Below are 24643 nucleotides of genomic sequence, written 5' to 3'. Positions count from 1 at the left end.
GAAAAAATTAAGAGGAAAAAATAATTCATTAGGAATACTTTTCATGTACTTTTAAAAGATATATTCTATATGAATGCTATTATTAAATTGAGAATATTAATAAATGATAAAATAGAGAAAAACGTTAACATTAACATTCCTGTCCAACATTACTCAAATATTTAGTTTGGATTTTGGATAAAATTAAGGAGACGGAATATACAAAGCATGGTATGTTTTATTATTACATTAAACTATTATTATTTCGTAAAGAATATATTGTTATAGGAGTTGTTTTTAGTGTGGCATTTTGGAGATTCCAATGAGAGAATGTGGCGGAAAAAATTGAGATTAAATCTTGATTTGTATTATTTAAAATGGTTTTTTAATTGTATATTTGGATTTAGCAACCTAAAAAAACCTCTGGGACGCTTTGATTGTGCAGAAATTAGCTATCAAACTTGTGATTCCAATAAATTGCTGCCAGATTTTAACCAGAAAAACCACCAAAAAAACTTCCAAAAAATCTCTTTAAAAGCAACTACATTGTTTTGTCATAAAACATCAAAATAAGTAAAAGTGAAATTAAAAGTATGATATATTACAAGTCCATTAAGCAAAAGACGTTAGGAATACTTTCATATATTTTTAAAAGATATATTCAATTTCAATACCATACCATAGAGGTTCATATATTTTTAAAAGATATACTCAATTTGATTACCATACGATAGAGGTTATCATGATAATGTGGTTATTATGATGATACTGTGGTGAACACAACTTTATGCTCTCTCAAACATTAGTCACATACTCTGTTTGGATTTTGGATAAAATTAAGGAGAAGAAAGAAATACACATAGCATGGTATGCTTTATGTTATTATTATTTTATACAAAGGATGTGGTGTTGTTGGTGAAAGATAGAAATAAGTTTTGATATTTTAATAAAATTTTGAAATTATTATTATTTTATGTAAAAATGTGGTGTTGTCGATGAAAAATAAAAATAAGTTATGATATTTTAATAAAATTTTGAAATTAAAAATAATAATAAGATTTTTTCAAATAATTATGCTTTTTTATTGATTTATATTAAAATATGTGATTCAAAAATTTATAAAGTACATTCACATTATGTTTTGGGCTACTCCAAAGCTAAAGCAAAAGCAACATAATAAAACAACAAATACTTGTTACAAAAATATAACTATCACATTTATTATACTTGATTAACTATCACATTTAACAAATTCGAATGAGTGATTTTTATTTTCTATTATTATTGCCATGCAATGATATTAAATATTAAAAATGTTGTCCCCACTTAACAACAAAAATAGCATAATAACATATTACATGTTGAGTTTGTGCCCCAACTTTATGTTAGGGAGAATATTTTATTTTATCCCAATCCAATGGTTGATTGTTGGAACTTGTTACTACGGGGTGGATATATTTTGAATACATTTTGAGAATATAACCACCCCGTTTCCAATTCACTGTAAATGTAACATCGTTAGCGAACCGGAAGGGGATTTTGTGTGGAGGCAGATGACACAGATGATGCGGTAGCAGATAACCGTGACTATTGAATACCACTGCTAGAGCTGGCGGCTGTGGATCCTCCATAGCTGCTCTCACTACTTTTCACAAACGTGGGCTTTTTCGGATCCGGCAATGTCACAGAAGAGCTGGAGATCATTAGTACCACACTAGAGATAGCAGGGCGGATGCCTGGATCAGCTTGCGTGCATATAAGCCCTACACGAATGCATCTTAATGCTTCCTCCTACCGACATCAACCCCTTACACCAGAATCTACCATATCCAGAAGACGCCCTTGCTTGTATAATCTCCATGCCTGCATGTATCACATTTTCAAAGGTAAATTAATGGTTACTTAACATCTCCATGGCAAACCACCGGTTGATGAAGTGGAAGTGTTACCCATTCTAATAAGTGTTGAAAATGTATTCAACTGCGCAACAGTTGAGCCGTGCAGCAGCATTAAGACAATAACCGTGCGCATGTATTCCTACCAAAACAACTCCAGAAAATCACCAAGGATCGGGACACAAGACATCGCCGATGAGTGATCGCCGATATCGCATCGACGAGTCGCAATGGAGGACTTACAAAGAGGTCTGGGCTTTTATATTTTGCGATGAGCGATCGCCGATATCGTATCGGTGCTTTCAAAAAGGGGGCAAGACCTTTTGCACATATATATTTGCGATCCGATAACCGGACCCGACGGTTATATAATGCTCTGCTATATATTTTTTTTTTGGTTCTGCCAGCGGCCATTTTCCCGTGTTTTCAATGTTTTCCAGGCTTAAGTTAATATCCATCGCATCGGTGGATATCGCATCGGTGGGTCGCAAATCGGCATTTCGCTATCGGGGAAACCAAGGGTGCTCAACACTTTCATATATGCGGGCTATGCGATGTGCCGGACCCGATAGGATCCGAAATCTCCTGTGCATATACTTTCAAGTCCGATTTCCGCCTGCAATAGTGTAACGACATGTATATGTGAGTTTTGCCGCCGTTTACTTCAGCAAAGTAATCAATGGTATTTACTCCAGTTGGTAGAATATAGGTAAAAGACTTTCAATTTTAATGTTTTTTTTTATGCACGGAGGTATGGCAAATTAAAAGATAGGTATGGTCATTTTGTTAAAAAATACACGCAATGTAAACTTGTGTGCATTTTTTTTGGTTGATTCGTTGACCATGTATTATATATGAAATGTAATGGGAAGAACGCACAACAGTGCGAAGATGAAGTTGAAGTGAAACTAGAACAAGGCAAGTAATTTTTGAGTGCTGGAAGTTTTTTTTGTAATATGCAAAGTGCATAATGTGAATTTTTATTACAGCAGTATATGTAAAAGTCTGTTTTTACAGCAGCAAATGAAAATGAGATTTTCACACACAGTAGTGTAAAATCTCAGGAGGAGACAGAGTAATATTTTGTTGATTGAAATATTTTTTTGGTGAATCCCTCTGAGTGAAAGAGGATGAATTTTGTATAAGGAATTTTACTTTAATGAATACAAATCTCTTTGGCGGTGTGTAATACTCTGTTCTCAGAAATAAATTAAAGCTTCCCTGTGCTAAGATCCTGGAGAGGAACAGAGCATTGTCTCTGTGTTCAGTTTATTTTGTTTTTGGGATTTTAACAGAAAAATCCCCAACAATGGTATCAGAGCGGTTTCAGGCTCTTTGAAGGGTTCAAAGAAGCTGAAGGAAGGAGTTTTTTTTTTTTTGCTGCAACAACTTCTCCAGCAGAGTGAAGTCTCAGGCAAAAGAATCCAAGTCAAGGCTTTAGAAGCATAGCTGAGAATGCAAGGAATGGCCAGCACCAACACTAGTATGGGTATGTTTAATACCCAGCTCCCACAGTTTAATGGGAAAAACTATGACTATTGGGCAATAACCATGAGAGCCCTGTTTCCTTCTCAAGATTTATGGGAACTTGTTGAATATGGGTTTGAAGAACCAACAGATGAAAATGAGTTTAATAGATTAACTCAAGCTGAGAAAGATCTATTGAAGAGTAATAGGAAGAAGGATTCCAAAGCCCTTGTATTTTTGTATCAGTCAGTGCATGAGAATGTGTTTCCAAGGATAGCAGCAGCCAAGACATTCAAAGAAGCATGGCAAACTCTCAAGATAGCCTATCAAGGCATGGAAAAAGTGAAGACAACAAAACTACAGTTACTGAGGAAAGATTTTGAGAATCTGTGCATGAAGGAGTCAGACAATATTGACTCATTCTTCACACATGTAATTGGTCTGGTCACACAGATAAGGAATCATGGAGAGACTCTTGAAGAAAGGAGGATTGTGGAGAAAATATTGAGAGTCCTACCCTCAAGGTTCCATGTGATTGTCACCACCATAGAAGAAACAAAGGATCTCTCAAACTTTTCAGTTGATGAACTTCATGCATCACTGATAACACATGAGCAGAGGTTGAGTAGAAATGAAAACTCATCTTTAGAACAAGCCTTTAATACCCAGATGTCCTTTGGAAGAGGAAGAGGTCAAGGCAGAGGAAACAAGAAAGGAAGAGGCAGAAGCCAAAACAGAGGTGGAAGAAACATTCCAGCAAATGCTCAAGGAAGAGGCAGCAATCCAAATCAGAAACAAGGCCAAGGTAGCAGCCAACAAAGTGGACAACATCATGCTCAAGGACAAAGGTATGAAAAATCCAATGTCCAATGTTATTACTGTAAAAAATATGGGCATTATGCAAATGAATGTAGGAAGAAGCAGCACGATATGAACAATAGATCTAGTGCAAATATTACTAGAGAAAATATCAGCCAAGATAATGTGCTTTTAACTTGTAACATCGCTGAAACAAACAATGATGATATATGGTTTCTAGATTCTGGTTGTAGCAACCATATGATGGAAACATAACCCTATTTTCTGCTTTAGATCAAAATGTGAAATCACAAGTCACACTTGGAACTGATAGCAAAATTTTTGTTATGGGAAAAGGAGAAGTTAGAATATTTACAAAGAAAGGTGAAAAGAAAACCATAGCAAATGTCTATTATGTTCCTGGAATGAGATGTAACCTCTTGAGTATTGGTCAGCTTGTTCAAAAGGGGTACAATGTTTTCTTTAAGAATGATGTATGCACCATCATGGATAGAGCACCTAGCAAACAATGTATTGTTGAAGTGAAGATGACAAGGAACAGAATGTTCCCTCTCAGAATAAGAGCAGATTCGAAAAACAAAGAGGTAATTGCAGCAGTCACCCAAGAGGCTTTCCAAAGCGTACCAAAGGATGAAAACTGGTTGTGGCACTTGAGATTTGGACATCTCAACTTTGGAGGTCTTAACTTGTTGAGCAGAAAAGGGATGGTATGAGGATTACCATTGATAAAGAAACCAGACAACCTTTGTGAAGGTTGTATCTTGGGGAAACAACACAGAGAAAGTTTTCCATCAGGGAAAAGCATAAGGGCAAAAGCACCCTTAGAGATTATCCACTCAAATTTATGTGGACCGATGCAAAATCCATCTTTAGTAGGCAGCCAATATTTTCTAACATTTATTGATGATTTTACAAGAAAGACTTGGGTTTATTTCTTGAAGAACAAAAATGAAGTGTTTGAAAAATTTCGAAATTTCAAAGCACTTGTGGAAAATCAAAGCGGACTGCGCATCAAAGTTTTGAGAACAGACAGAGGAGGTGAGTATATCCCCAAAGAATTCCTACGGTTTTGTAGAGAAAATGGAATACACAAACAGTTTACAGCAAGGTACTCCGCAGCAAAATGGAGTTTCTGAAAGGAATAATAGAACCATCATGGATATGGCGAGGAGCATGTTAAAGGCAAAGCATTTTCCAAATGATTATTGGGCTGAAGCTGTACACTGTGCAGTATATATCTTGAATAAGTGTCCAACAAAAGCAGTCATGAACAAAGTGCCGGAAGAAGCATGGAGTGGGAGAAAGCAAGGAGTCACCCACATGAAAATTTTTGGATGTGCGACTTATGCACACATTCCAGATCAACTAAGGAAGAAGTTGGACAACAAAGGGGAGAAATGTATTTTCATTCGATACAGTGTGGAATCCAAAGCTTACAGGTTGTATATCCCATCTACCAAGAAGTTTTTTGTGAGCAGAGATGTTCAATTCATTGAGGAGGAAGCTTGGGATGGAAGCATAGAGAAAACAGTGAATGTTAAAAACTGTTTGTCTCATGATGAAGATGATGAAGAGTTGACTGAAACACATCCCCAAACAGCAGCGCCAATACAAGGACAGCAAGGGACATCCTTGAGGATAAATGAGAGTGCTTCTCCAAGCACACCACAAGAAGGAAATTCAAGTGCGTCCTCAAGCACTTGCACACCAAATGAAAGAGATAAGAAGTTCAGAAATCTAAGTGACTTTTATGATGAAGGTATGAATTCATTATTTGCCTTATATTGTCATGTTGATGACCCTATTCATTTCGAAGATGCAATTAAAGATAAGAAATGGATAGAAGCTATGGATGAGGAGATGAATGCCATAGAAAGAAACAAGACATGGGATTTAGTTGAGCTACCAAAAGGTAAAGAAGTCATTGGAGTCAAATGGGTCTATAAGACCAAGTGCAATGCTAAAGGCAAAATTGAAAGACACAAGGCAAGACTGGTTGTCAAGGGATACAAGTAGCAGTATGGGAGAGATTATGAGGAGACTTTCGCACCAGTTGCAAGAATGGAAACCATGAGAGCAGTGTTGTCCATAACAGCACAAAACAAATGGAAAGTTTACCAAATGGACATGAAGTCAGCCTTCCTAAATGGAGTGTTAAAGGAGGAGGTTTACATTGAACAACCTCTAGGCTATGAGAAGAAAGGCTAAGAGCACAAAGTGTGCAGATTGAAGAAATCTTTTTATGGGCTGAAGCAAGCGCCAAGAGCATGGTACAGTAGGATAGATTCCTATCTACTGGAAAATGAATTTGACAAATGTGAGGGAGAACCCACTGTCTACATCAAAGAAAAGGATGGTAAAATTTTAATTGTAGTGTTGTATGTTGATGATGTGATTTTTACAGGTAATGATAACTACCTCATTGAAAATTTCAAATTAGTCATGAAAGAAGAATTTGAAAAGACTGACATGGGTTTGCTGAGATACTTCATAGGAATAGAAGTAGATCAAAATGAAAATGGGATTTTTATCTCACAAGAAAAATATGTAAATGAAGTGTTGGGCAGATTTAATATGCAAGAGTGCAAGGCAGCAATCACTCCCACGGTAATGGGATTAAAACTCAGCAAAGAGGACAACAACAAGGATTTTGATCCTAGCTTGTATAAGAGCATAGTTGGCAGCCTTATGTATTTAACTGCAACTAGGCCTGATATAATGTTTGCTGTTAGTTTGATTTCCAGATTCATGGAGAGGCCAAAAGAGGCACATTGGCAGGAAGCAAAAATAATTCTGAGGTATGTCAAAGGTACTAAAATGTTTGGAATTTTATATTCTACTTCAGAATGTTCAGATTTAGTTGGATACACTGATAGTGATTGGGCTGGAAGTGGAGATGATCGGAAAAGCACATTCGGTTATGTTTTTCACATGGGTTCAGGAGCCATTTCATGGGCTTCTAAGAAACAGCCTATCGTGGCGTTGTCTACAGCAGAGGCTGAATATGTGGCAGCTACAGCAGCAACATGTCAAGCAGTTTGGATGAGAAGAATGTTAAGGAGCCTAGGCCAAGAGCAAGCAAAAGCAACAGTGATTTTTTGTGACAATAGCTCAGCTATTGCATTATCAAAGAATTCAGTGTTTCATAAGAGAATGAAACACATTAACACAAGGTTTCATTACATCAGAGAATTGGTAAGCAGTGGAGAAATCACTTTACAACATTGCACGACTTAGGAACAGGTTGCAGACATTTTGACAAAGCCATTGGATCAGAAAAGCTTTGAATTTTTGAGGAAGTGTTTGGGTATGACTGAATGCCCAGCAGTTGAAATTAAAGGGGAGTGTTGAAAATGTAATTTCAATTGTGCAACAGTTGAGCTGTGCAGCAGCATTAAGACAATAACCGTGCGCATGTATTCCTACCAAAACAGCTCCAGAAAATCACCAAGGATCGGGACACAAGACATCGCCGATGAGCGATCGCCGATATCGCATCGGCGAGTCGCAATGGAGGACTTACAAAGAGGTCTGGGCTTTTATATTTTGCGATGAGCGATCGCCGATATCGCATCGGCGCTTTCAAAAAGGGAGCAGGACCTTTCGCACATATATATTTGCGATTCGATAACCGGACCCGACGGTTATATAATGCTCTGCTGTATATATATATATATATTTTTGGTTCCGCTAGCGGCCATTTTCCCATGTTTTCAGTGTTTTCCAGGCTTAAGTTAATATCCATCGCATCAGTGGATATCGCATCGGCGGGTCGCAAATCGGCATTTCGCTATCGGGGAAACCAAGGGTGCTCAATACTTTCATATATGCGGGCTATGCGATGTGCCGAACCCGATAGGATCCCAAATCTCCCGTGCATATACTTTCAAGTCCGATTTCCGCCTGCGATAGTGTAACGGCATGTATACATGAGTTTTGCCGCCGTTTGCTTCAGTAAAGTAATCAATGGTATTTACTCCGGTTGGTATAATATAGTTTAAAGACTTTCAATTCTAATGTTTTTTTTTATGCATGGAGGTATGGCAAATTAAAAGATAGGTATGGTCATTTTGTTAAAAAATACACGCAATGTAAACTTGTGTGCATTTCTTTTGGTTGATTCGTTGACCATGTATTATATATGAAATGTAATGGTAAGAACTCACAGCAGTGCGAAGATGAAGTTGAAGTGAAACTAGAACAGGGCAAGTAATTTTTGAGTGCTGGAAGTTTTTTTTGTAATATGCAAAGTGCATAATGTGAATTTTTATTACAACAGTATATGTAAAAGTCTGTTTTTACAGCAGTAAATGAAAATGAGATTTTCACACACAGCAGTGTAAAATCTCAGGAGGAGACAGAGTAATATTTTGTTGTTGAAATATTTTTTTGGTGAATCCCTCTGAGTGAAAGAGGATGAATTTTGTATCAGGAATTTTACTTTAATGAATACAAATCTCTTTATGGGTGTGTAATACTCTGTTCTCAGAAATAAATTAAAGCTTCCCTGTGCTAAGATCCTAGAGAGGAACAGAGCATTGTCTTTGTGTTCAGTTTATTTTGTTTTTGGGATTTTAACAGAAAAATCCCCAACAATAAGCTTTGGGCTTCATTGGGAAATTTTAGGTCACTGCTCTTCCTTCCACTCACGATTTGCAGGACTAACACTCCAAAGCTATACACATCAGCTTTCACTGATAGCTTTCCCCTCATTGCGTACTCTGGCTCCATGTAACCGCTGCATACTCCATTCACAAACTATTCAAATTATTTGGGTGCTTAATATCTTATACATGTTCTCTGTCAATAAATTGGATAAAGAAAGGACGGAGGTAAATGTTCATACTATGTCCCTGCAACCCTTGTTTGGATATGAATTTCGTCCTCAGGAAAGAGTCTTGCTAACCCGAAGTCTGCTATCTTCGGATTCAATTCCTCATCCAACAAAATGTTATTTGCTTTAATGTCTCTATGAATGATTCGCATATGTGAATCTTCGTGCAGATAAAGAAGACCACGAGCTATTCCCATTATGATGTTATGGCGCTTTTTCCAATCGAGATGTCTCTTCTTCTCTACTTCTGTATTTGAATTTCAATGTTAGAAAAGATGAAAACCTTCAAATAATCAACCTCATTAAGTCTATTCAAGGATTATCACAGTTCCCTCAATAAAAGAATCCAAAATAACGTACCAAACAGAAAGGTGTCAAGACTCTTGTTTCGCAAATACTCGTAAACAAGTAATCTTTCTTGTCCCTCGACACAACAGTCAAGTAGCTTTACCAGATTTCGGTGCTGAATGGCCAAAAGCTTCACCTCATTCATAAATTGTTGTTTGCCCTGCCCAGATCTTAGACACAATTTCTTCACTGCAATTTCTTTTCCATCTCTGGTTAATCCCTGAAACAACCAACCCCATCAAGAAAAGCCTATGAGCAAACCCATTCTCTTCTCAAAGATCATGCCATGTCATACAATTTCATGGTTTTAAGGCAATGGGTACATAAATAGAGACCTTGTATACATGGCCAAAGCCTCCCTGTCCAAGCAAGTTCTTTTCATCAAAATTATTCGTTGCTTCTATGAATGCTTCTAAGCTGAAAAGAACTTGCACCTGCTAGAGTATTGTCAACTTTGTCTCGTAATTGTGAGCAATTTCTGTTCAGAAGAAAAAGTGAATATAAAGAATATAGTTCCATTGGATAACCCAAATTTAACTGTTAGAAAGAAGAGTCAAAATCGCAGATTCTACCTTTCGTCTATGCATGCCTCTGTGAAATGGCACAATACAGTTTGCTCATAATTGCAAACAAATAGACCATTAACGCTAGAATCATGCCTCCTACGATCCTCAATGTTATGGGTAATGTTTTTGCAGGGGAACCTTTTGTACACTAGATCATGAATGTATTTCGTAATGTTATTTTACAAAAGATGCAAAACCAAATTGTATATAATCCTAGTAAGGTGTTGTAAATGTGTTAGAAAACCTGCACAGATGAATCTAGCTAGTAAAGGTTGAACACACAACTTTGCAGAGCAAAAACACTAAAAGAAAATCAAAAGAACAAAAGAATGATTCATTAGAAAATAGGTTACAATGCTCATGATATAGCATTACTGGGTGAAGATCCCAACGTAATGCACCATAATGGTGATCAATGAGAAGACTCAACACCTACAACAAGTTCCGGAGAGAACTAGCTAGTTGCAGAGTGAAAGAAGGAACAAATCAGGGAGTAAATCATGCAAAAGGACTAACTAGTTGCGGAGTTAAAGAAGGAGAAAATTAGGGAGTAAATCATGCAGAAGAACTAACCAGTTGCGGAGTTAAAGAAGGAGCAAATCAGGGAGTAAATCATGCAGAAGGAATCTTGCATGTATTCCCATGCTCTAACTAAGTGTCTGCATGTAGGTGTGTAGTACTTCCAACACCCCCCCCCCCCTGAACACCACTATGGGGAAAAATAGAAAATGGGCCCTAGAAACTAAGGCCAAAGGGCACCCAAAATACAGTGCAACTTGTACTAAAATTGAGGAAAGAGGGAAAACCTTGTGGGAAACCCCCTCCCCCCCCCCCTCAAAATACAATGTAATCAAAAGAAAAGAGGAAGAAAACACAGTTGTTAAGCAACTGTGTCCTTCACTCCAAGACAATTGTGCAGAGAGCGAAACTTCTGCTCAGTGAATGTCTTGGTGAATATGTCTACAGGCTGTTTTGCGGAAGGACAGAACTACAAATCAATGACCCGATCATGTACTAAGTTTCTGATGTAGTGCATATGGATCTCTATGTGCTTCGTCTGCTACCGCTGTACTAGATCCCTGCAAAATTTGAGAGTGCTCTGGTTGTCACACCAGATGACAATGGGCTGGTGGAACTGGATGCCCAACTCAGTGAGGAAGTGTTGTAGCCACATAGACTGAATGGTGATGTTGACTACTCCTCTATACTCGGCCTCAGTTGAAGATAGAGCAATAGCAGCCTGCTTCTTGCTCGACCAACAGATAGGGCCAGATGCTAGACTGAGTGAATATCTGGAGGTGGACTTGCGATCAATGATGTCTCCCACCCAATCATAATCTGTGAAGCCAAGGAGATTCAATGCAGTCCTTGCTGCATAGTGAATCTCGAAGGTGATGGTGCCCTGCACATATCGGAGGATGCGCTTGGCAGCATTCCAGTGTAGCTCATGCGGCTCCTGCATGTATCTGGAAATTGTCCCTACTGCATATGAGAGATCTGGTCTGGAGTGGGTGAGGTACAATAAGCCCCCCACTAGCTGTTGGTAGAGAGTGCTGTCAGCTAATGTAGTGTCACCTCCATCCTCAAGGCGGACCCCAAACAGAAAAGGAGTCGGTGCTGGCTTGCAGTCAGTCATGTGAAATCTCTCGAGGAGATCCCGTGCATACTTAGCCTAAGAGAGCTTGATGCCCATGGCATCCTGGATCTCAATACCAAGAAAGAAGTGTAATGGACCCATGTTCGTCATCAAGAACCTATCATGCAAGGCCCTCTTGACTGTAGCAATGATTGAAGCCGAGCTGCCGGTGATCAAGAGATCATCCACATACAAAACTAAGATAAGAAGAGAATCATGTGTCCTGAGCATGTAAACATTCGGATCAGACTTACATCTTTCAAAGTTTTGTGATAAGAGAAAAGAATCCATCTTCGCATACCAAGCTCTCGGGGCCTGCTTAAGGCCGTAGAGAGATTTCTTCAGTCTGCAGACCAAAGATGAATCCTGAATGAAACCATGTCGCTGCTCCATGTAGATCTCCTCAGATAGGTCTCCGTGAAGAAAGGCATTCTTCACATCCATCTGATGTACTTCCCACCCCTGGGCAGCTGCAATGGCAAGTGCAAGGCGTATGGAATCCATCTTTGCTACTGGAGCAAAGGTCTCATCATAATCAATGCCATGCACTTGTTGGAAGCCTTTGGATACTAGCCTAGCTTTCTATCTGGTGATTTGCCCATCTGCAGCACTCTTGGTCCTGTAGACCCATTTGCAGCGGACGGGGACTAGATCCCAGGTCTGGTTCTCGAGGAGGGAGTTATACTCCTCCTCCATGGTGGACTCCCAAGCTGGATGCCCAACAGCCTCAGCATAAGACTGTGGATCAGAAGACTGAACCAAATGACAATGCCAAGATGTCACGGTTCAGTGGCAGTGAGGGCAAGAGGAGGCTCAATAAACTTTGAGCTAGTCCTCTATAGATCAGAATTATCCCCCACAAGACCATTTATAACAGCTAGGTGGTCTTGTGCATATGTCTCATGTAAGCTCCTTGTTCTCTGATTTATGATAGGGGAATTTGATTCACTGCTGGAAGCCCGATCTACGCTTGGATGTGGATCATCATATGCATGCACTAGATTTGTATCTGAAGAATATGTCTCTACATCTGCATGCTCTACCGTGGCATCTGCATGCTTTGTATATGCATTTGAGTGTATTGAGTCATCATCTCAGACATGAGGTAGATAAAAGGTGTCTGCATGCGGCAATTGAGGTGCATGTGAGAGACTTTCCTCAAATTTGACACTTCGCTCAATGATGAGCTTGTTCGTAGAGGAAATCAGGAATCGATATCCCTTCACACCATTAGGGTATCCAACAAAGATGCAGTCAATGCTCTGTGGATCAAGAGCTTTCCTCTTTTCAGAGGGGATCCTGGCCCATGCTTGGGACCCGAAAACACGGAAGTGGGTGACCTCTGGTTTAGTGTCGCTCCAAGCCTCAAAGGGGGTCTGATCCTTGACAGACCTATGAGGAGATCTGTTCTGGATGTAGTTAGCACAATTAAGTGCTTCGACCCATAGCTTATGAGGCAGTGACTTAGCATGCAACATGCAGGAAGCCATCTCTTTGAGAGATTGGTTCTTTCTCTCAGCAACTCTGTTCTGTTGTGGAGTGTATGGAACTGTGTACTGCAACTGTATGACAGACTGAAGGTAAAGGTTCTGAAGTGTTGTGTGAACATATTCCCCCCCATTGTCTATATGGAGGGCTTTGATATTTCTCTCTGACTGTGTCTCAACTAGTGCTTTGAAATCTTCAAAGTGCGCAAAAAATTCAGATTTGTTCCTGAGAAGATACACCCAAGTATACCATGAGAAATCATCAATAAATGTAAGCACATACCTTGCTTTGTTGATGGAAGGATGAGGAAAAGACCCCATGAGATCACTATGGATCAGATCTAGAGGAGAGGATGCTCTGTGAGTCTTGCCAGTGTCAAACTTTTCTCTAGGATGTTTGCCAAGGACACACCCTTCACAAACTCCTTTGGAGAAACTAATATTTGGCAAGCCTTCCACCATCTCATGCTTGCTTAGTTGCTGCATATACCTGTAATTTAAGTGACCAAACCTCTCGTGCCAAAGCCTACTACTATCATCAGCATGTGTAAGCAATAAGGAGGATTTAGATTCAATAAATTCAGAAAATGTATACAGTCTGGCTCCATTGTTTACCTCACCGGTTAAAATTTTGGAGCTGCTATGTAGGTCATATATGTTCACTGCATCTGGAGTGAATTCCACTCTCTTTCTGGTGTCGGAATGAGTGATCTGATAAACTGAAAGCAGGTTTACCGAAAGTTTTGGAACATGAAGCACATCTTCAAAGCTTCCGTGTAAAAGTTCCACTCTACCTTTTCCGGTGACTTCAATAGGTGAGTCAACTCCCATGAGGATGGGAGGTCCTTTGCATGCATCCAAAGAGAAATAGGCTTCCTTTGCAACAACCATATGATGTGATGCACCATAATCTATAATCCATGCATCAGGGGAAGAATTAATTGCAACTAAAGCATGAAAATTGTTACCTTTCTCGTGTGGCGGATCCTCAGTTTTCTTCTTAGCACCTTGAGGGATGTGGTCCCCAAGGTTGTGCTTCTGAAGGATTTATGCCATTTGGTCAATTTGTTTCTTCATGCAAGAGGATTCTGGATGGAATCCTCTTTGACAATAGGTGTATTTGTTTTCTTTCTTCCCTTTCTCATTTCTCGAGCCGGAGGAGTCATTGAAGGGCTTGGTGTACCCTTCCTTCTTTGGATGGGAATGCACTTTTCCCTTGTCTTTTTGCTACTGATTTTTCTGATTTGAATTAGATCTATGATTTTTATTGTGGCTGCCATCATGCACAGCAAGTGCATGCACTTTTGGAGGTTTGATTTTCCCCATGCCACTGAGTTTATCTTGCTCAAAAGTAAGGGACTCCATGAACTCTTTGAGAGAATGAATAGTGTAGGATTTACCTGTTGCGAGTCTTACTGAATGAAATGTAGACACAAAGACGGAGTATTCCAGTCCAAGCTTTGACATAATAGAGAGAACTTGGCGACTCTCCTCCTTGGATTTGTCAATTCCACAACCCTTGAGTTGCAGCAATAGATCATTATATTTGGTGAAGAAATCTTGAATTCTGTCATAGTTCCATGGATCCAATGACAACAGCTCCACTTCGAGCAGATGTCCTTTCATCTCATCCTGTTTCCTGTAGAGTTCTTCAATCTTTTTCCAAATCTCATTAGGAGTATTGCAGGGAGATAAATGAAACTACAACTCTGGAGAGATGCACATGCATATGGATCCATGGGCCTCATCCATACGGTTGAGGTACTTGGATTTCTCTATGGCTGAAGTGGGTTCCACTTCTGTAGCCATGGTAATCTTGTACAACCCTTTTTGACGAAGGTATCGAGCCATTTGGTCCTTCCATTTGTGATAGTTGTATGATGTTAGGATCGATGCTTTGGGAAACTCCATTTTTCTGTCGATCTTCGATCTCCAAGCTGTAATACCTGCAAAATAAAGTACTCGTGCGCCTTTTATCTAGCAACCTGTGGGCTCTGATACCATGTAAATGTGTTAGAAAACCTACACAAATGAATCTAGCTAGTAAAGGTTGAACACACAGCTTTGCAAAGCAAAAACACTAAAAGAAAATCAAAAGAACAAAAGAATGATTCATTAGAAAATAGGTTACAATGCTCATGATATAGCATTACTGGGTAAAGATCCCAAGGTAATGCACCATAGTGGTGATCAATGAGAAGACTCAACACCTACAACAAGTTCCGGAGAAAACCAACCAGTTGCAGAGTGAAAGAAGGAGCAAATCAGGCAGTAAATCATGCAGAAAAACTAACTAGTTGTGGAGTTAAAGAATGAGCAAATCAGGGAGTAAATCATGTAGAAGAACTACCCAGTTGTGGAGTTAAAGAAGGAGAAAATCAGGGAGTAAATTATGCAGAAGGAATCTTGCATGTAGTCCCATTCTCTAACTAAGTGTCCGCATGTAGTTATGTAGTACTTCCAACAGGTGCAAATCATAAATATGAATTCAGCACAAAAAGATTTTACTTGATGTGGTTGGTGAAATTCCACTCGCCGCAGGAGGCTGGGCAAGTTCGAAGGGAGGGTTTGGCCCAGAGGATGCAGGTGGACTAGTACCATAAAAAGGGTGTATTTCGTATCGGATCCTACAGCTTCCCAACAGTGCTTGAGCTCCTCGCTTCAGAGAACAGCATTTGTAGAGGGTTTCTGTTGCCAATTGCAGACATGACCTGCAACTGTTCATGAATATATCTCTCCAACACTGAACTACACTATAAATGGTGCCATTAACAGAATATGTAGCTGACCCTTCAGCGAATCCTTTGTTTCCAGGATCATTATAAGCTTTATCAGAGAGGTTGGAAATGAGATTTGAAGGGGTGATCCTCAACTTATATAGACTACTTATATTAATATTATTGACGTTCATCAGATAGTTCCCGTGGGTGTCTACCTTTGAAAAGAAGCTATACTTCTCCTATCGCACGAAGCAGTTATCGAGCCATAATCGACTGCCTATGTAAGCTATACTTCTCGTATCGCACGAAGCAGTTATCGAGCCATAATTGACTGCCTATGTCCCTTTCTCAAAGTTGTTGGAATATTAATTCCAACTGCGTGCAGTGTTGGCGGACGCGGATAGTTGGACAGCGACGACAACACAGTCAGTTGCCAAATCAGCCATCACGCAGCAGGAAAACAGCTCAGGAAAAACCGCTACCTTATCGGACCGATTTTGCTCAACAAGTGGTTTCCGTACAAACGACTTCGATGCAATGAAAACTTGACACGTGTCCATTGTACGTTTTCCAAAACAACTCTCCATCGGGACGTAAAGGTCAGTCAGAAAAGTCTGCCCGATATTGATTGCAACCGTCCGATTGAACCAGGGATGCGTACAGGTCTGCACCATGACTTGCATGAAGTGAAAGTTCCTTGTTTGACCTCCGTATCACTGTTAAAACCATATGCAAGGCTGACTAAATTAATTGACCGCCATGCTGAGAATTAAATGGCGTTCGTAGATATAGGTGAAAAAATTAAGTTTGGTGTTTTTTTTGTTTTATGCATGTGGTTTTTATTTTCACGGAACAAGTAAAAAAAAAGATTTATTATTTTGATTGCATATGATATATATGCATTATGTTTTTGTTCCGTTGACTTGTGTGAGGAAATGGTGAAACACACAGCTGGTGCAAATGGGATTGGTATGAGAGGATCACACAGCAGTGCGAAAACAATTTTTTTTTTATGAATTATATGCATTGTAATGAAAAGCAAGGAGATCCACACATTAGTGCGAAGGCAGAACAAAAGGCAAGGGATGAAAATTGAAATGGTTCACAGCAGCGAATAAAAACCCAGGGGAGACAGAGTCTATGGTTATGGGTATGCACAACAGTGCATAAGAAAAAGGCAGCAGCGTGATGGCAAGAAGGAGAAGCACTGCAGTGCGAATGTAAGCAGTGTGAAGACACAGCAGACAACAAGATTTTGTTGAGATGGGAAATACGTGCAACAACGCGTGAGATGAAACAGCATTGCAATATACAGCAGTGTGAATATAGAGTGTTATAGACATTTTTGTGCCTTACAACATTGAGCATGAAATGTCCATAATCTAAGGGATCCAAAGTCCCTAAACATGTTGTTCCTACCCCTAGAGGAACAAGGCTAACAAACCACAGCAATTCACAGAAGTTCTCCACCAAAAACTGCTCAAAAACAAGTCAATTCAGGATCATTTCAGTGGCTCCACTAGCTGTTTGCGCTGAATGTCAAAGCCAACACTGGCTACCTGCGCTGAATGTCAAAGGGAACACTGGCTACCTGCGCTGAGCGAGAGTGGACATGTGGCAAGCTCATTTCTTAAGGTGTCAAAACCCAGGAAGCTTCCAAAATGACACTTGCCTCAGGGAATTCGACTGGTGATGAGTAAGAGGTTCCAAATCTCCAAGTAGAAGCAAGAACCTCCAAGTGGAATCAAGAACTGACAGAGGGAGAGGACACTAGTCAGATCTCAAGCTGACTCATCCTCTCTCCAAACATCTATATATAGATCTCTCCTCCATGAGATCTAGAGGCTGGAATTTTGTTATTGCAAAGAATTGTTGTTGGTTTGAGATTGGAATCATTGGGTGCTTAATGCTTTGAAAGGGGGTGAAGATAGGAATTCCATTTGCTGGGAAGGAGATGCTGGATTGGAGCCCTCTGGGTTGTATCTCTTCCTGAACCTTGTTATTCATCAATAAAGCTATCTTGGTTTCTCCTATATACTGATGTATTTTTGATGTATGATTGCATTAGTATGTTTAGTTTATTTCTAATCCTGAACTAGTTATGAATATGAATCCATGTCTTGTGTAGTGTTCTCTTCTTGTGATCTTGCAGAAACCTCTTGAAGCTGGGCGAGTGAGAAGGCAAGTAGCTGGGAACTCTCCAAGAGAAGAGAGACTGGATCGAGGGACAAACGGAACACCGGTTAGTCTATCTATCTCTCTTCATTCTTAATTCATAAAGGAAGAATACTAGAATAGTTGTCTCTGTTTGTTGCTAAGGCACTGTCACACCTTAGGTGGATAGGATCGTCCTGCATAGGCATTTTTCCCCACAACAAATTGGCGACTCCGCTGGGGAAGATCTGTTTAGTCATTTTATTTGTGTTTCTATCATTGTTTGTCTCATAGACTTGACAGCAACAATCGAACTGCATCTGCTATTCCCGGATGCAAAGTAGACAGTTGCTGCTTTGATCCAATCACTGGACTTGTCTATGATCTGAACAATGGACTCACAAATGATTTGATGATCCTCTGTGATAGATCTTAGCACTCCCTCAAAGCATCCCTTTGATTACACCTTGCTTGTTGCTTTGATTTGGCCTGAAACAGTAGATTAAATAGCAACCTGTGACCCAGAACCTGTGAGAAACGAGAGTTTCTCCTTCAGCACAGACCCAGTGAAGGGATTCTGCATTTCAACGCAGGTCCCGTGAAGGCTACCTGCGCTGAATGTCAAAACCCATGTGTTGAGGTTGCGCTGAACCAGTTTGCCCTTGTGCAGCTGGGGTTCTCTGCTCTGTTTTTCCCTGTTTTGATCTCTGATTTTTGCAGCCTGTAACCAGCATAGGTACCAGTCTGATAACTCCTTTTCTCTACTTAGATTCCGCCTCCTTTTGTACAAAAAGACTGTGAGTGTTTTTATGTGTTTGTGGCATCATTTGCAGTTTTCCTTTGCATGAGTGAAATAATCATCCTGTAGCCCTTGATTCAGATCTGTTGATTGTGATCTTAGAAGAGAGTTCATTGGCTGATTGTAGTTGATTATACATTTACTCTTGCTTATTGGTTTGAGTTTGTCTCTTTTAAGTGTCGAAACAAGTATTCATTTCGAAAATCGTTAAGTGTTGTAATCTCTTCTACCCTCTCTGATTTCGAAAAAGTAAACTTGTTTGTATTTGTCATTTAAAAGCAAATTCAAAGTTGTACAAAAAGCTTTCTTTGTAGGCATCAATACTAAGAAAGCGGAAAACAAACACCTGCATTGTGCATTTGCATCTTGATAGTTTGCATGTTTGATTTAGGAAAGTGCATTAGAGTGTGCTGATTGCTCTTTGAGAAAAGATGGTGTCTTTCTTTTCCCTTAGTAGCTAGGATTTTCAAAGTTGAAAAGATATAAAGCTTGCTTATCATCTTTAGACTGCATTTAGGCATTGTATCATACATCTCGTGGTGAACCTTGAAAGGCAAACTTCTAAAAAGATCAACCTAAAATAAATTGAATGAACTTAACAACGCTTTGCAACATAACGCACAACATAGAGGTCTAGGCTAGAGACGTGTTCCGGCGTCGTAAAGCCTGGTGACTGTCGATCTCGTGGATGGTGGGTGATTCCTCCTGAGGGACGATAGCGCCAGTACGGATTGTGCTCCCACATACCGTCGCGTATATATTGGGGGACCCCTATAGGCATAAAACCTTTATCCTTAGGAAGCCGTGTCGGCCGCCCTACTGATCGCAATGCACTGAACACAACATTCAGGAAGATCGACCGCTCGTACCCTAAAAAGTATTCTGCGGTTTTGCGAAAAGTTTGGCACACCCTCTACCTAGAACTCCAGAGCAGTTCCTTTTGGCCTTTTTCAGACTCTATAATGGAAAAAGTCCATCCGAGCATTTGTCACTTCAGGCTCGTTAAAACATCGAAGGAGACTAGAGTCATCTTTAGCTTTTTCTCGACTCTTTAAAAGTGAAAAAGCAAGTTGTGTCTAAAAGCGTCTAAAAAATTCATTTAATTCGGAAACACACTTTCCCCTTTTGTATTTTGGTTGATCGAGTAATCCGCAATCGTAGAAGAAATTCAATTGAAACCCCGTCGTTCGCGGAGGCTTACGAGTCAACCGTCTTTGTCTCTGGAATCGAAAACAGTACGGACAAAGAGAACTCGTTTAACCGGTTCGAAATCTCCTATCAAAGTTAGAACAAGTGTTCCAACGACATCTGAGATTCCGGTTACTCCAAACATTTCTGGAAATCCTGCCTCTATAGAAGAAGTTCAACAGCCACAGAGGGACAGTAACACTGATCCTAGTCTGGGAGCAAATACTTGCGCTACTGAACCAGTTCCATCTGTAACCGGTTCAGAGAGTCTTGCTCTTCAAACAACTGTCGCTGTCGATTCAACCCCTTCTTCGGCACCAGAAATATTTTATGGACCTGACGGTCTTCCTCTTCCACCTGGTTTGATTGCGATAGAGAAAATTGTAGAGGATCCGCAAGCAAGTACTCCAACTCATTTTGGAGTCGGGGTCACTCTATTTCCTTCATCAGAAGTTAGTTTACCACAAGTGGAAGTTCATGTAGAATCGCTAGGTAATCTCTTGGATAGAATCAAAATGTCTGAACAACCGTCAACATCTAGGACTGTGTCGAACGACACGGCGACGGCAGAACCCCCTGCCGTCACTCCGACAATGTTTGCCGGCATACCATCTATCCCAACTAGCTCGCAACCGCTAGAAGGAGTCCACCCAGGGACTATTTCGACAGTGTGGTCTGTTCCAGTTTGTTCATCCGGAATAATATCCGGCAACTCTTATGTTGAAACTCGCCAGATTGATCCATTTGGAGGTCAATTTGGGCAATCCAGTCCCAAAGGACAAACAATCCCCTTGAGTTCCGGATTGCTACCGTATGGGGGGCAGTATGCCCTTTCACTACTCCCTCCGGGAGGGTATCCATACGGGAGTTCACAACAATATTCAGGTTATACTGGAGTTACATCAAGTGGTTGGGTACCTATGCTACCTCAACAACCAAAGGTTGTGTATTCTATGCAACAGTGTGTACCTATGTTGAACATCCCGACCACACCGGCCATTGTGACAGTGTCACAAGTTCAAACGTTGCCTGTTGTATGTCAACCTCAGATTTCTCAGGTTGTAATGCAACAGCCCCTTGACCCTGTGACTCAACCACAATCGCCTACTGGTGGGGCGACACAGGTCCAAACGGGTACAATTACCCCACACCTTGGTCCAACGGTTAGTATAGCACAGCAGAACATGGCTTCACAATCATGGCTGGTGCAATACCAACAACCGCAATTCCAGCAAGTGTACCAAGGTTCTGAGCAGCAGATCTTTGCGAACAGTGGACAACCGTATATTCAAAACGGTCAAAACCAACCGCTTTACAGTGGTCAAGTCCACCAACCGTATCAGTCGTACCAACATCAATTACATTATGCTGGTATGCAAAGGCCCACTGCTCAAGCGATTCCATCGTATCCTGGGTATGCTTCACCTAACCTGAATCAACAGTTACCATTCGTGGCAACTTTAGAGTTACCCGATTTACACCGGTTAACCAACGATCCAATTGCTTACGCCCCTTGGTGGCCAGCGATTCCTCACAAGCTTCCTTCGAACATTCCTAAATTTAATGGAAATCCAGGTGAAGATCCATCGAATCACGTGATGACCTTTCATCTATGGTGTTCATCAAACACCCTAAACGATGATTCGATAAGGCTTCGCCTTTTCCAGAGGACGTTAACGGGTCCAGTGGCAAAATGGTATATTGAATTACCTAGAGCCTCGTTCGACAATTTCAACTCCCTAGCCACGACTTTCTTAACCCATTTTCAATTATCGATAAGGTATGAAACGGGAACGGAAATCTTAACCAACTTCAAGCAGACAACAACCACTCACATATCTGATCATATACATGAGTGGCGTCGTCGTCGTAGGATGGTGAAAACGTACGTTCCCGATCAGCTGTTAGCTGAATGGTTTATAAAGTCGTTACTTCCTGCTATAACAGAAGATGTGGCCAAGGGGGGAGTCGTAACGGAGGAGCAAGTTATTGCTCGTGCACAATATCTAGACTTAGTCTACACTCAGTCTGGCACGCTCTACGACAAAATACCTGACGCCCCTAGACCGGAATTCTCAATTCCTCCTCCTCCTAAATCAAATAGTGACTCTCATGCCGGCGATGGTGTGATTGGCACGGCAAACACGAAATCGACAAAGGCTTCGTCTAAGAAAGCCCGTAAGAATTCGGATCAAAATGCAAAAGAAGAAATTCTTGCTTCGGAAGTAAATGCTGTATCAGCAGATAAAGGCAGAGAAACCAATCAACCAGGAAGCAAGAAGAAGCAAAACAAAGGGAAGAAGAAGAAACAGGGTGGGTCATCTCCCGGAAAAACTTCTGCAAACCCTCCTGGGAAAGGGAAACCAAAAAGTCCATGTCAAATATGTGACGAGGATCATTGGACAGGAAATTGTCCATACAAAGCTGAGCTGAAAAGGTTCTTCAAAATTTCGCAAACCTCAGCTGTGTTAACTGATCCATTTCCAAATCCAGGTCAAAATCTGGTTGAAAGTGGAAATGCTTCCCCGTCGCAAGTGCTCATGTTGTCGGTTTCAAAACAGCAGAATGATGCTTTGATTTCGACAAGGAACAAAGATTACGGGAATCCACAGTTGTTGAACGACAAAGGTAAAGATCAACCAAGTAGTTCGACAACAACTTCGACGGAAGTTGTACCGCCCATCATTCCTGAATTAACAATAAAACCGCCAAAGGGAGTAGTACACAAGTCGACGTTTAATCCTCGCGCCAGAGCGGCGCAGCATTATAACATAGTGGAAGATTTGGCCCAATCACCATCCGCTATGTCGACTCTTGAAGTACTACAAAATTGCCCATCCCAAAGGTAGGCTTTGTTATCGGCTATTGCTGGGGTTGATCCTAAGGATTCCAATCTTGTATCCTTCGACCACAAAGGATACGATCCTCAGTTACCAGCTCAACTAGCTTTCCTTATTCAAGTGAAAGCCCTCAACAAAACTGTTCACCGAACAATTATTGATGAGGGGGCATCTACATGTATTATGTCGATGAGTTGCTGGAAAACTTTAGGGTCTCCGACCTTGTCGCGATCTTCGACGACATTGAAAGCATTCGACAGAAGGACCTATACCCCGTGCGGTATCCTTAATAACTTAAAAGTTGAACTGGGGGGAAAAACAGTAGAAATAGATGTTGAAGTCATCGATGGGAATCTTGACTACAACATCCTACTAGGAAGACCGTGGATCTATGCCATGGCAGCTGTAGTGTCGACTTATTTTAGGAAGATCGCATTCCCTTTTCAAGGAGGGATTACGATCGTCGACCAACAAGACTTCCTCCCTAATGGTTCACAAGTTACAAGAAGCATTCCCATGATCCATGGAAGCAACCATTCGCTTCAAGACATCGGAGTAGGCCTACTGAAAGACCCCACATTAATGGGAACTTTCGCACTTCCACCTCCAATCTATATAGGAGAAGTAGCGTTGGTAGGAGCCTGCAACATGATATCTTCCATGAAGATCTCAGTAGACGATATCAACATGGATCATGCAATGGTTTTGCCCCCAAGCCCTATAGAAATATTGTAGCAATCAATGTTTCGAGCATGGGAGGCGAACCCAAATCAACGCTCATCAAGCGTTTGGGTAGATAGGTCTGGAGAATATGGTACCCAATTAGATCCTTGGTCGAAAGTACATGGGACTGACGAAGGAATCCTACAATCAATGTTGATTGAGGGGGCACCATGGAGTGATTGCCACCATCGTTCCCTTCTTCCAGATTATGAAGAAGATACTCAACAGGACCTTTACCACCCTTCAGTTTTTGAATTCCTATCAAACACTGTAAATACGGTGGATTCCGAGCGAAACTTATCCAATATTGAAGAGACTATAGCCATAAATATCTCGACTAAAACAAATGTTGTAGAGAATATTTATGTCGGCAAAGGATGTTCTCCTTCAGAACTAGAAATATATAACGCTCTTTTTCGCGAGTTCAGAGATGTCTTTGCTTGGTCATATGATGAAATGCCAGGCATTGACTCGAGTATCGTTGAACATGAAATTAAGATGTATCCTGATGTCAAACCAGTAAGACAACGGCTTCGGCAGGTGCACCCCAAGAAAGCCGTTGCCATTAAAGCAGAAGTTGAAAAGCTCCTCCATGCTGGTTTCATCTACCCGGTTCCTCTAACCGATTGGGTATCGAATATTGTCCCTGTTATGAAGAAACAAGGGACAATTAGAGTGTGTGTCGATTATAGGGATGTAAACCAAGCTTGTCCGAAGGACAACTACCCTACACCCTTCATCGACCAGATAATTGATGAATGCGCCGGATGTGAAATCTTTTCATTCATGGATGGATTTTCCGGGTATAATCAAATAAATATCCGCCCACAAGACCAGTCAAAGATTGCATTCATCTGTCCGTGGGGCACATTCGCTTATCGAAAATTACCCTTTGGTTTAAAGAACGCAGGGGCGACGTTTCAGAGGGCAATGAATTATGCCTTCCATGACATCAAGAACATCGTTCAACCATATCTCGACGACCTTCCGGCTCATTCGAGAAAGCGGACTGATCATCTGCAACATTTAAGAGCGATATTTCTACGTTGCCGACACTACAAGATAAGACTCAATCCACACAAATGTGTGTTTTGCATCGGTTCTGGTCGTTTACTTGGCTTTGTAGTCTCTAAGGATGGGATTCGTCTCGACCCTTGCAAGGTTCAGGCAATCATCAATTTGCCTCCA

The 24643-nt window shown here is 40.7% G+C and overlaps 1 protein-coding gene across 1 annotated transcript; it reads right to left on the bottom strand.

Moving 5' to 3' along the window:
- Nucleotides 1-1566: 1566 nt before the first annotated feature.
- Nucleotides 1567-16338, bottom strand: LOC149223021 (cysteine-rich receptor-like protein kinase 10). The gene is given in 7 exon segments (XM_089387751.1): nucleotides 1567-1842; nucleotides 7031-7044; nucleotides 8792-8898; nucleotides 9007-9241; nucleotides 9355-9562; nucleotides 9678-9776; nucleotides 16234-16338. Coding segments are annotated over 7 exon segments (1044 nt in total).
- Between the last annotated feature and the right edge of the window lie 8305 nt (nucleotides 16339-24643).

Source organism: Pinus tabuliformis, chromosome Q (genome assembly GCF_031772625.1).
Source record: "Pinus tabuliformis cultivar Carrire ecotype Pingquan chromosome Q, CPIR1, whole genome shotgun sequence".
NCBI classification, from domain to species: domain Eukaryota; kingdom Viridiplantae; phylum Streptophyta; class Pinopsida; order Pinales; family Pinaceae; genus Pinus; species Pinus tabuliformis.
This window is presented reverse-complemented; position numbering and strand designations above follow the sequence as displayed.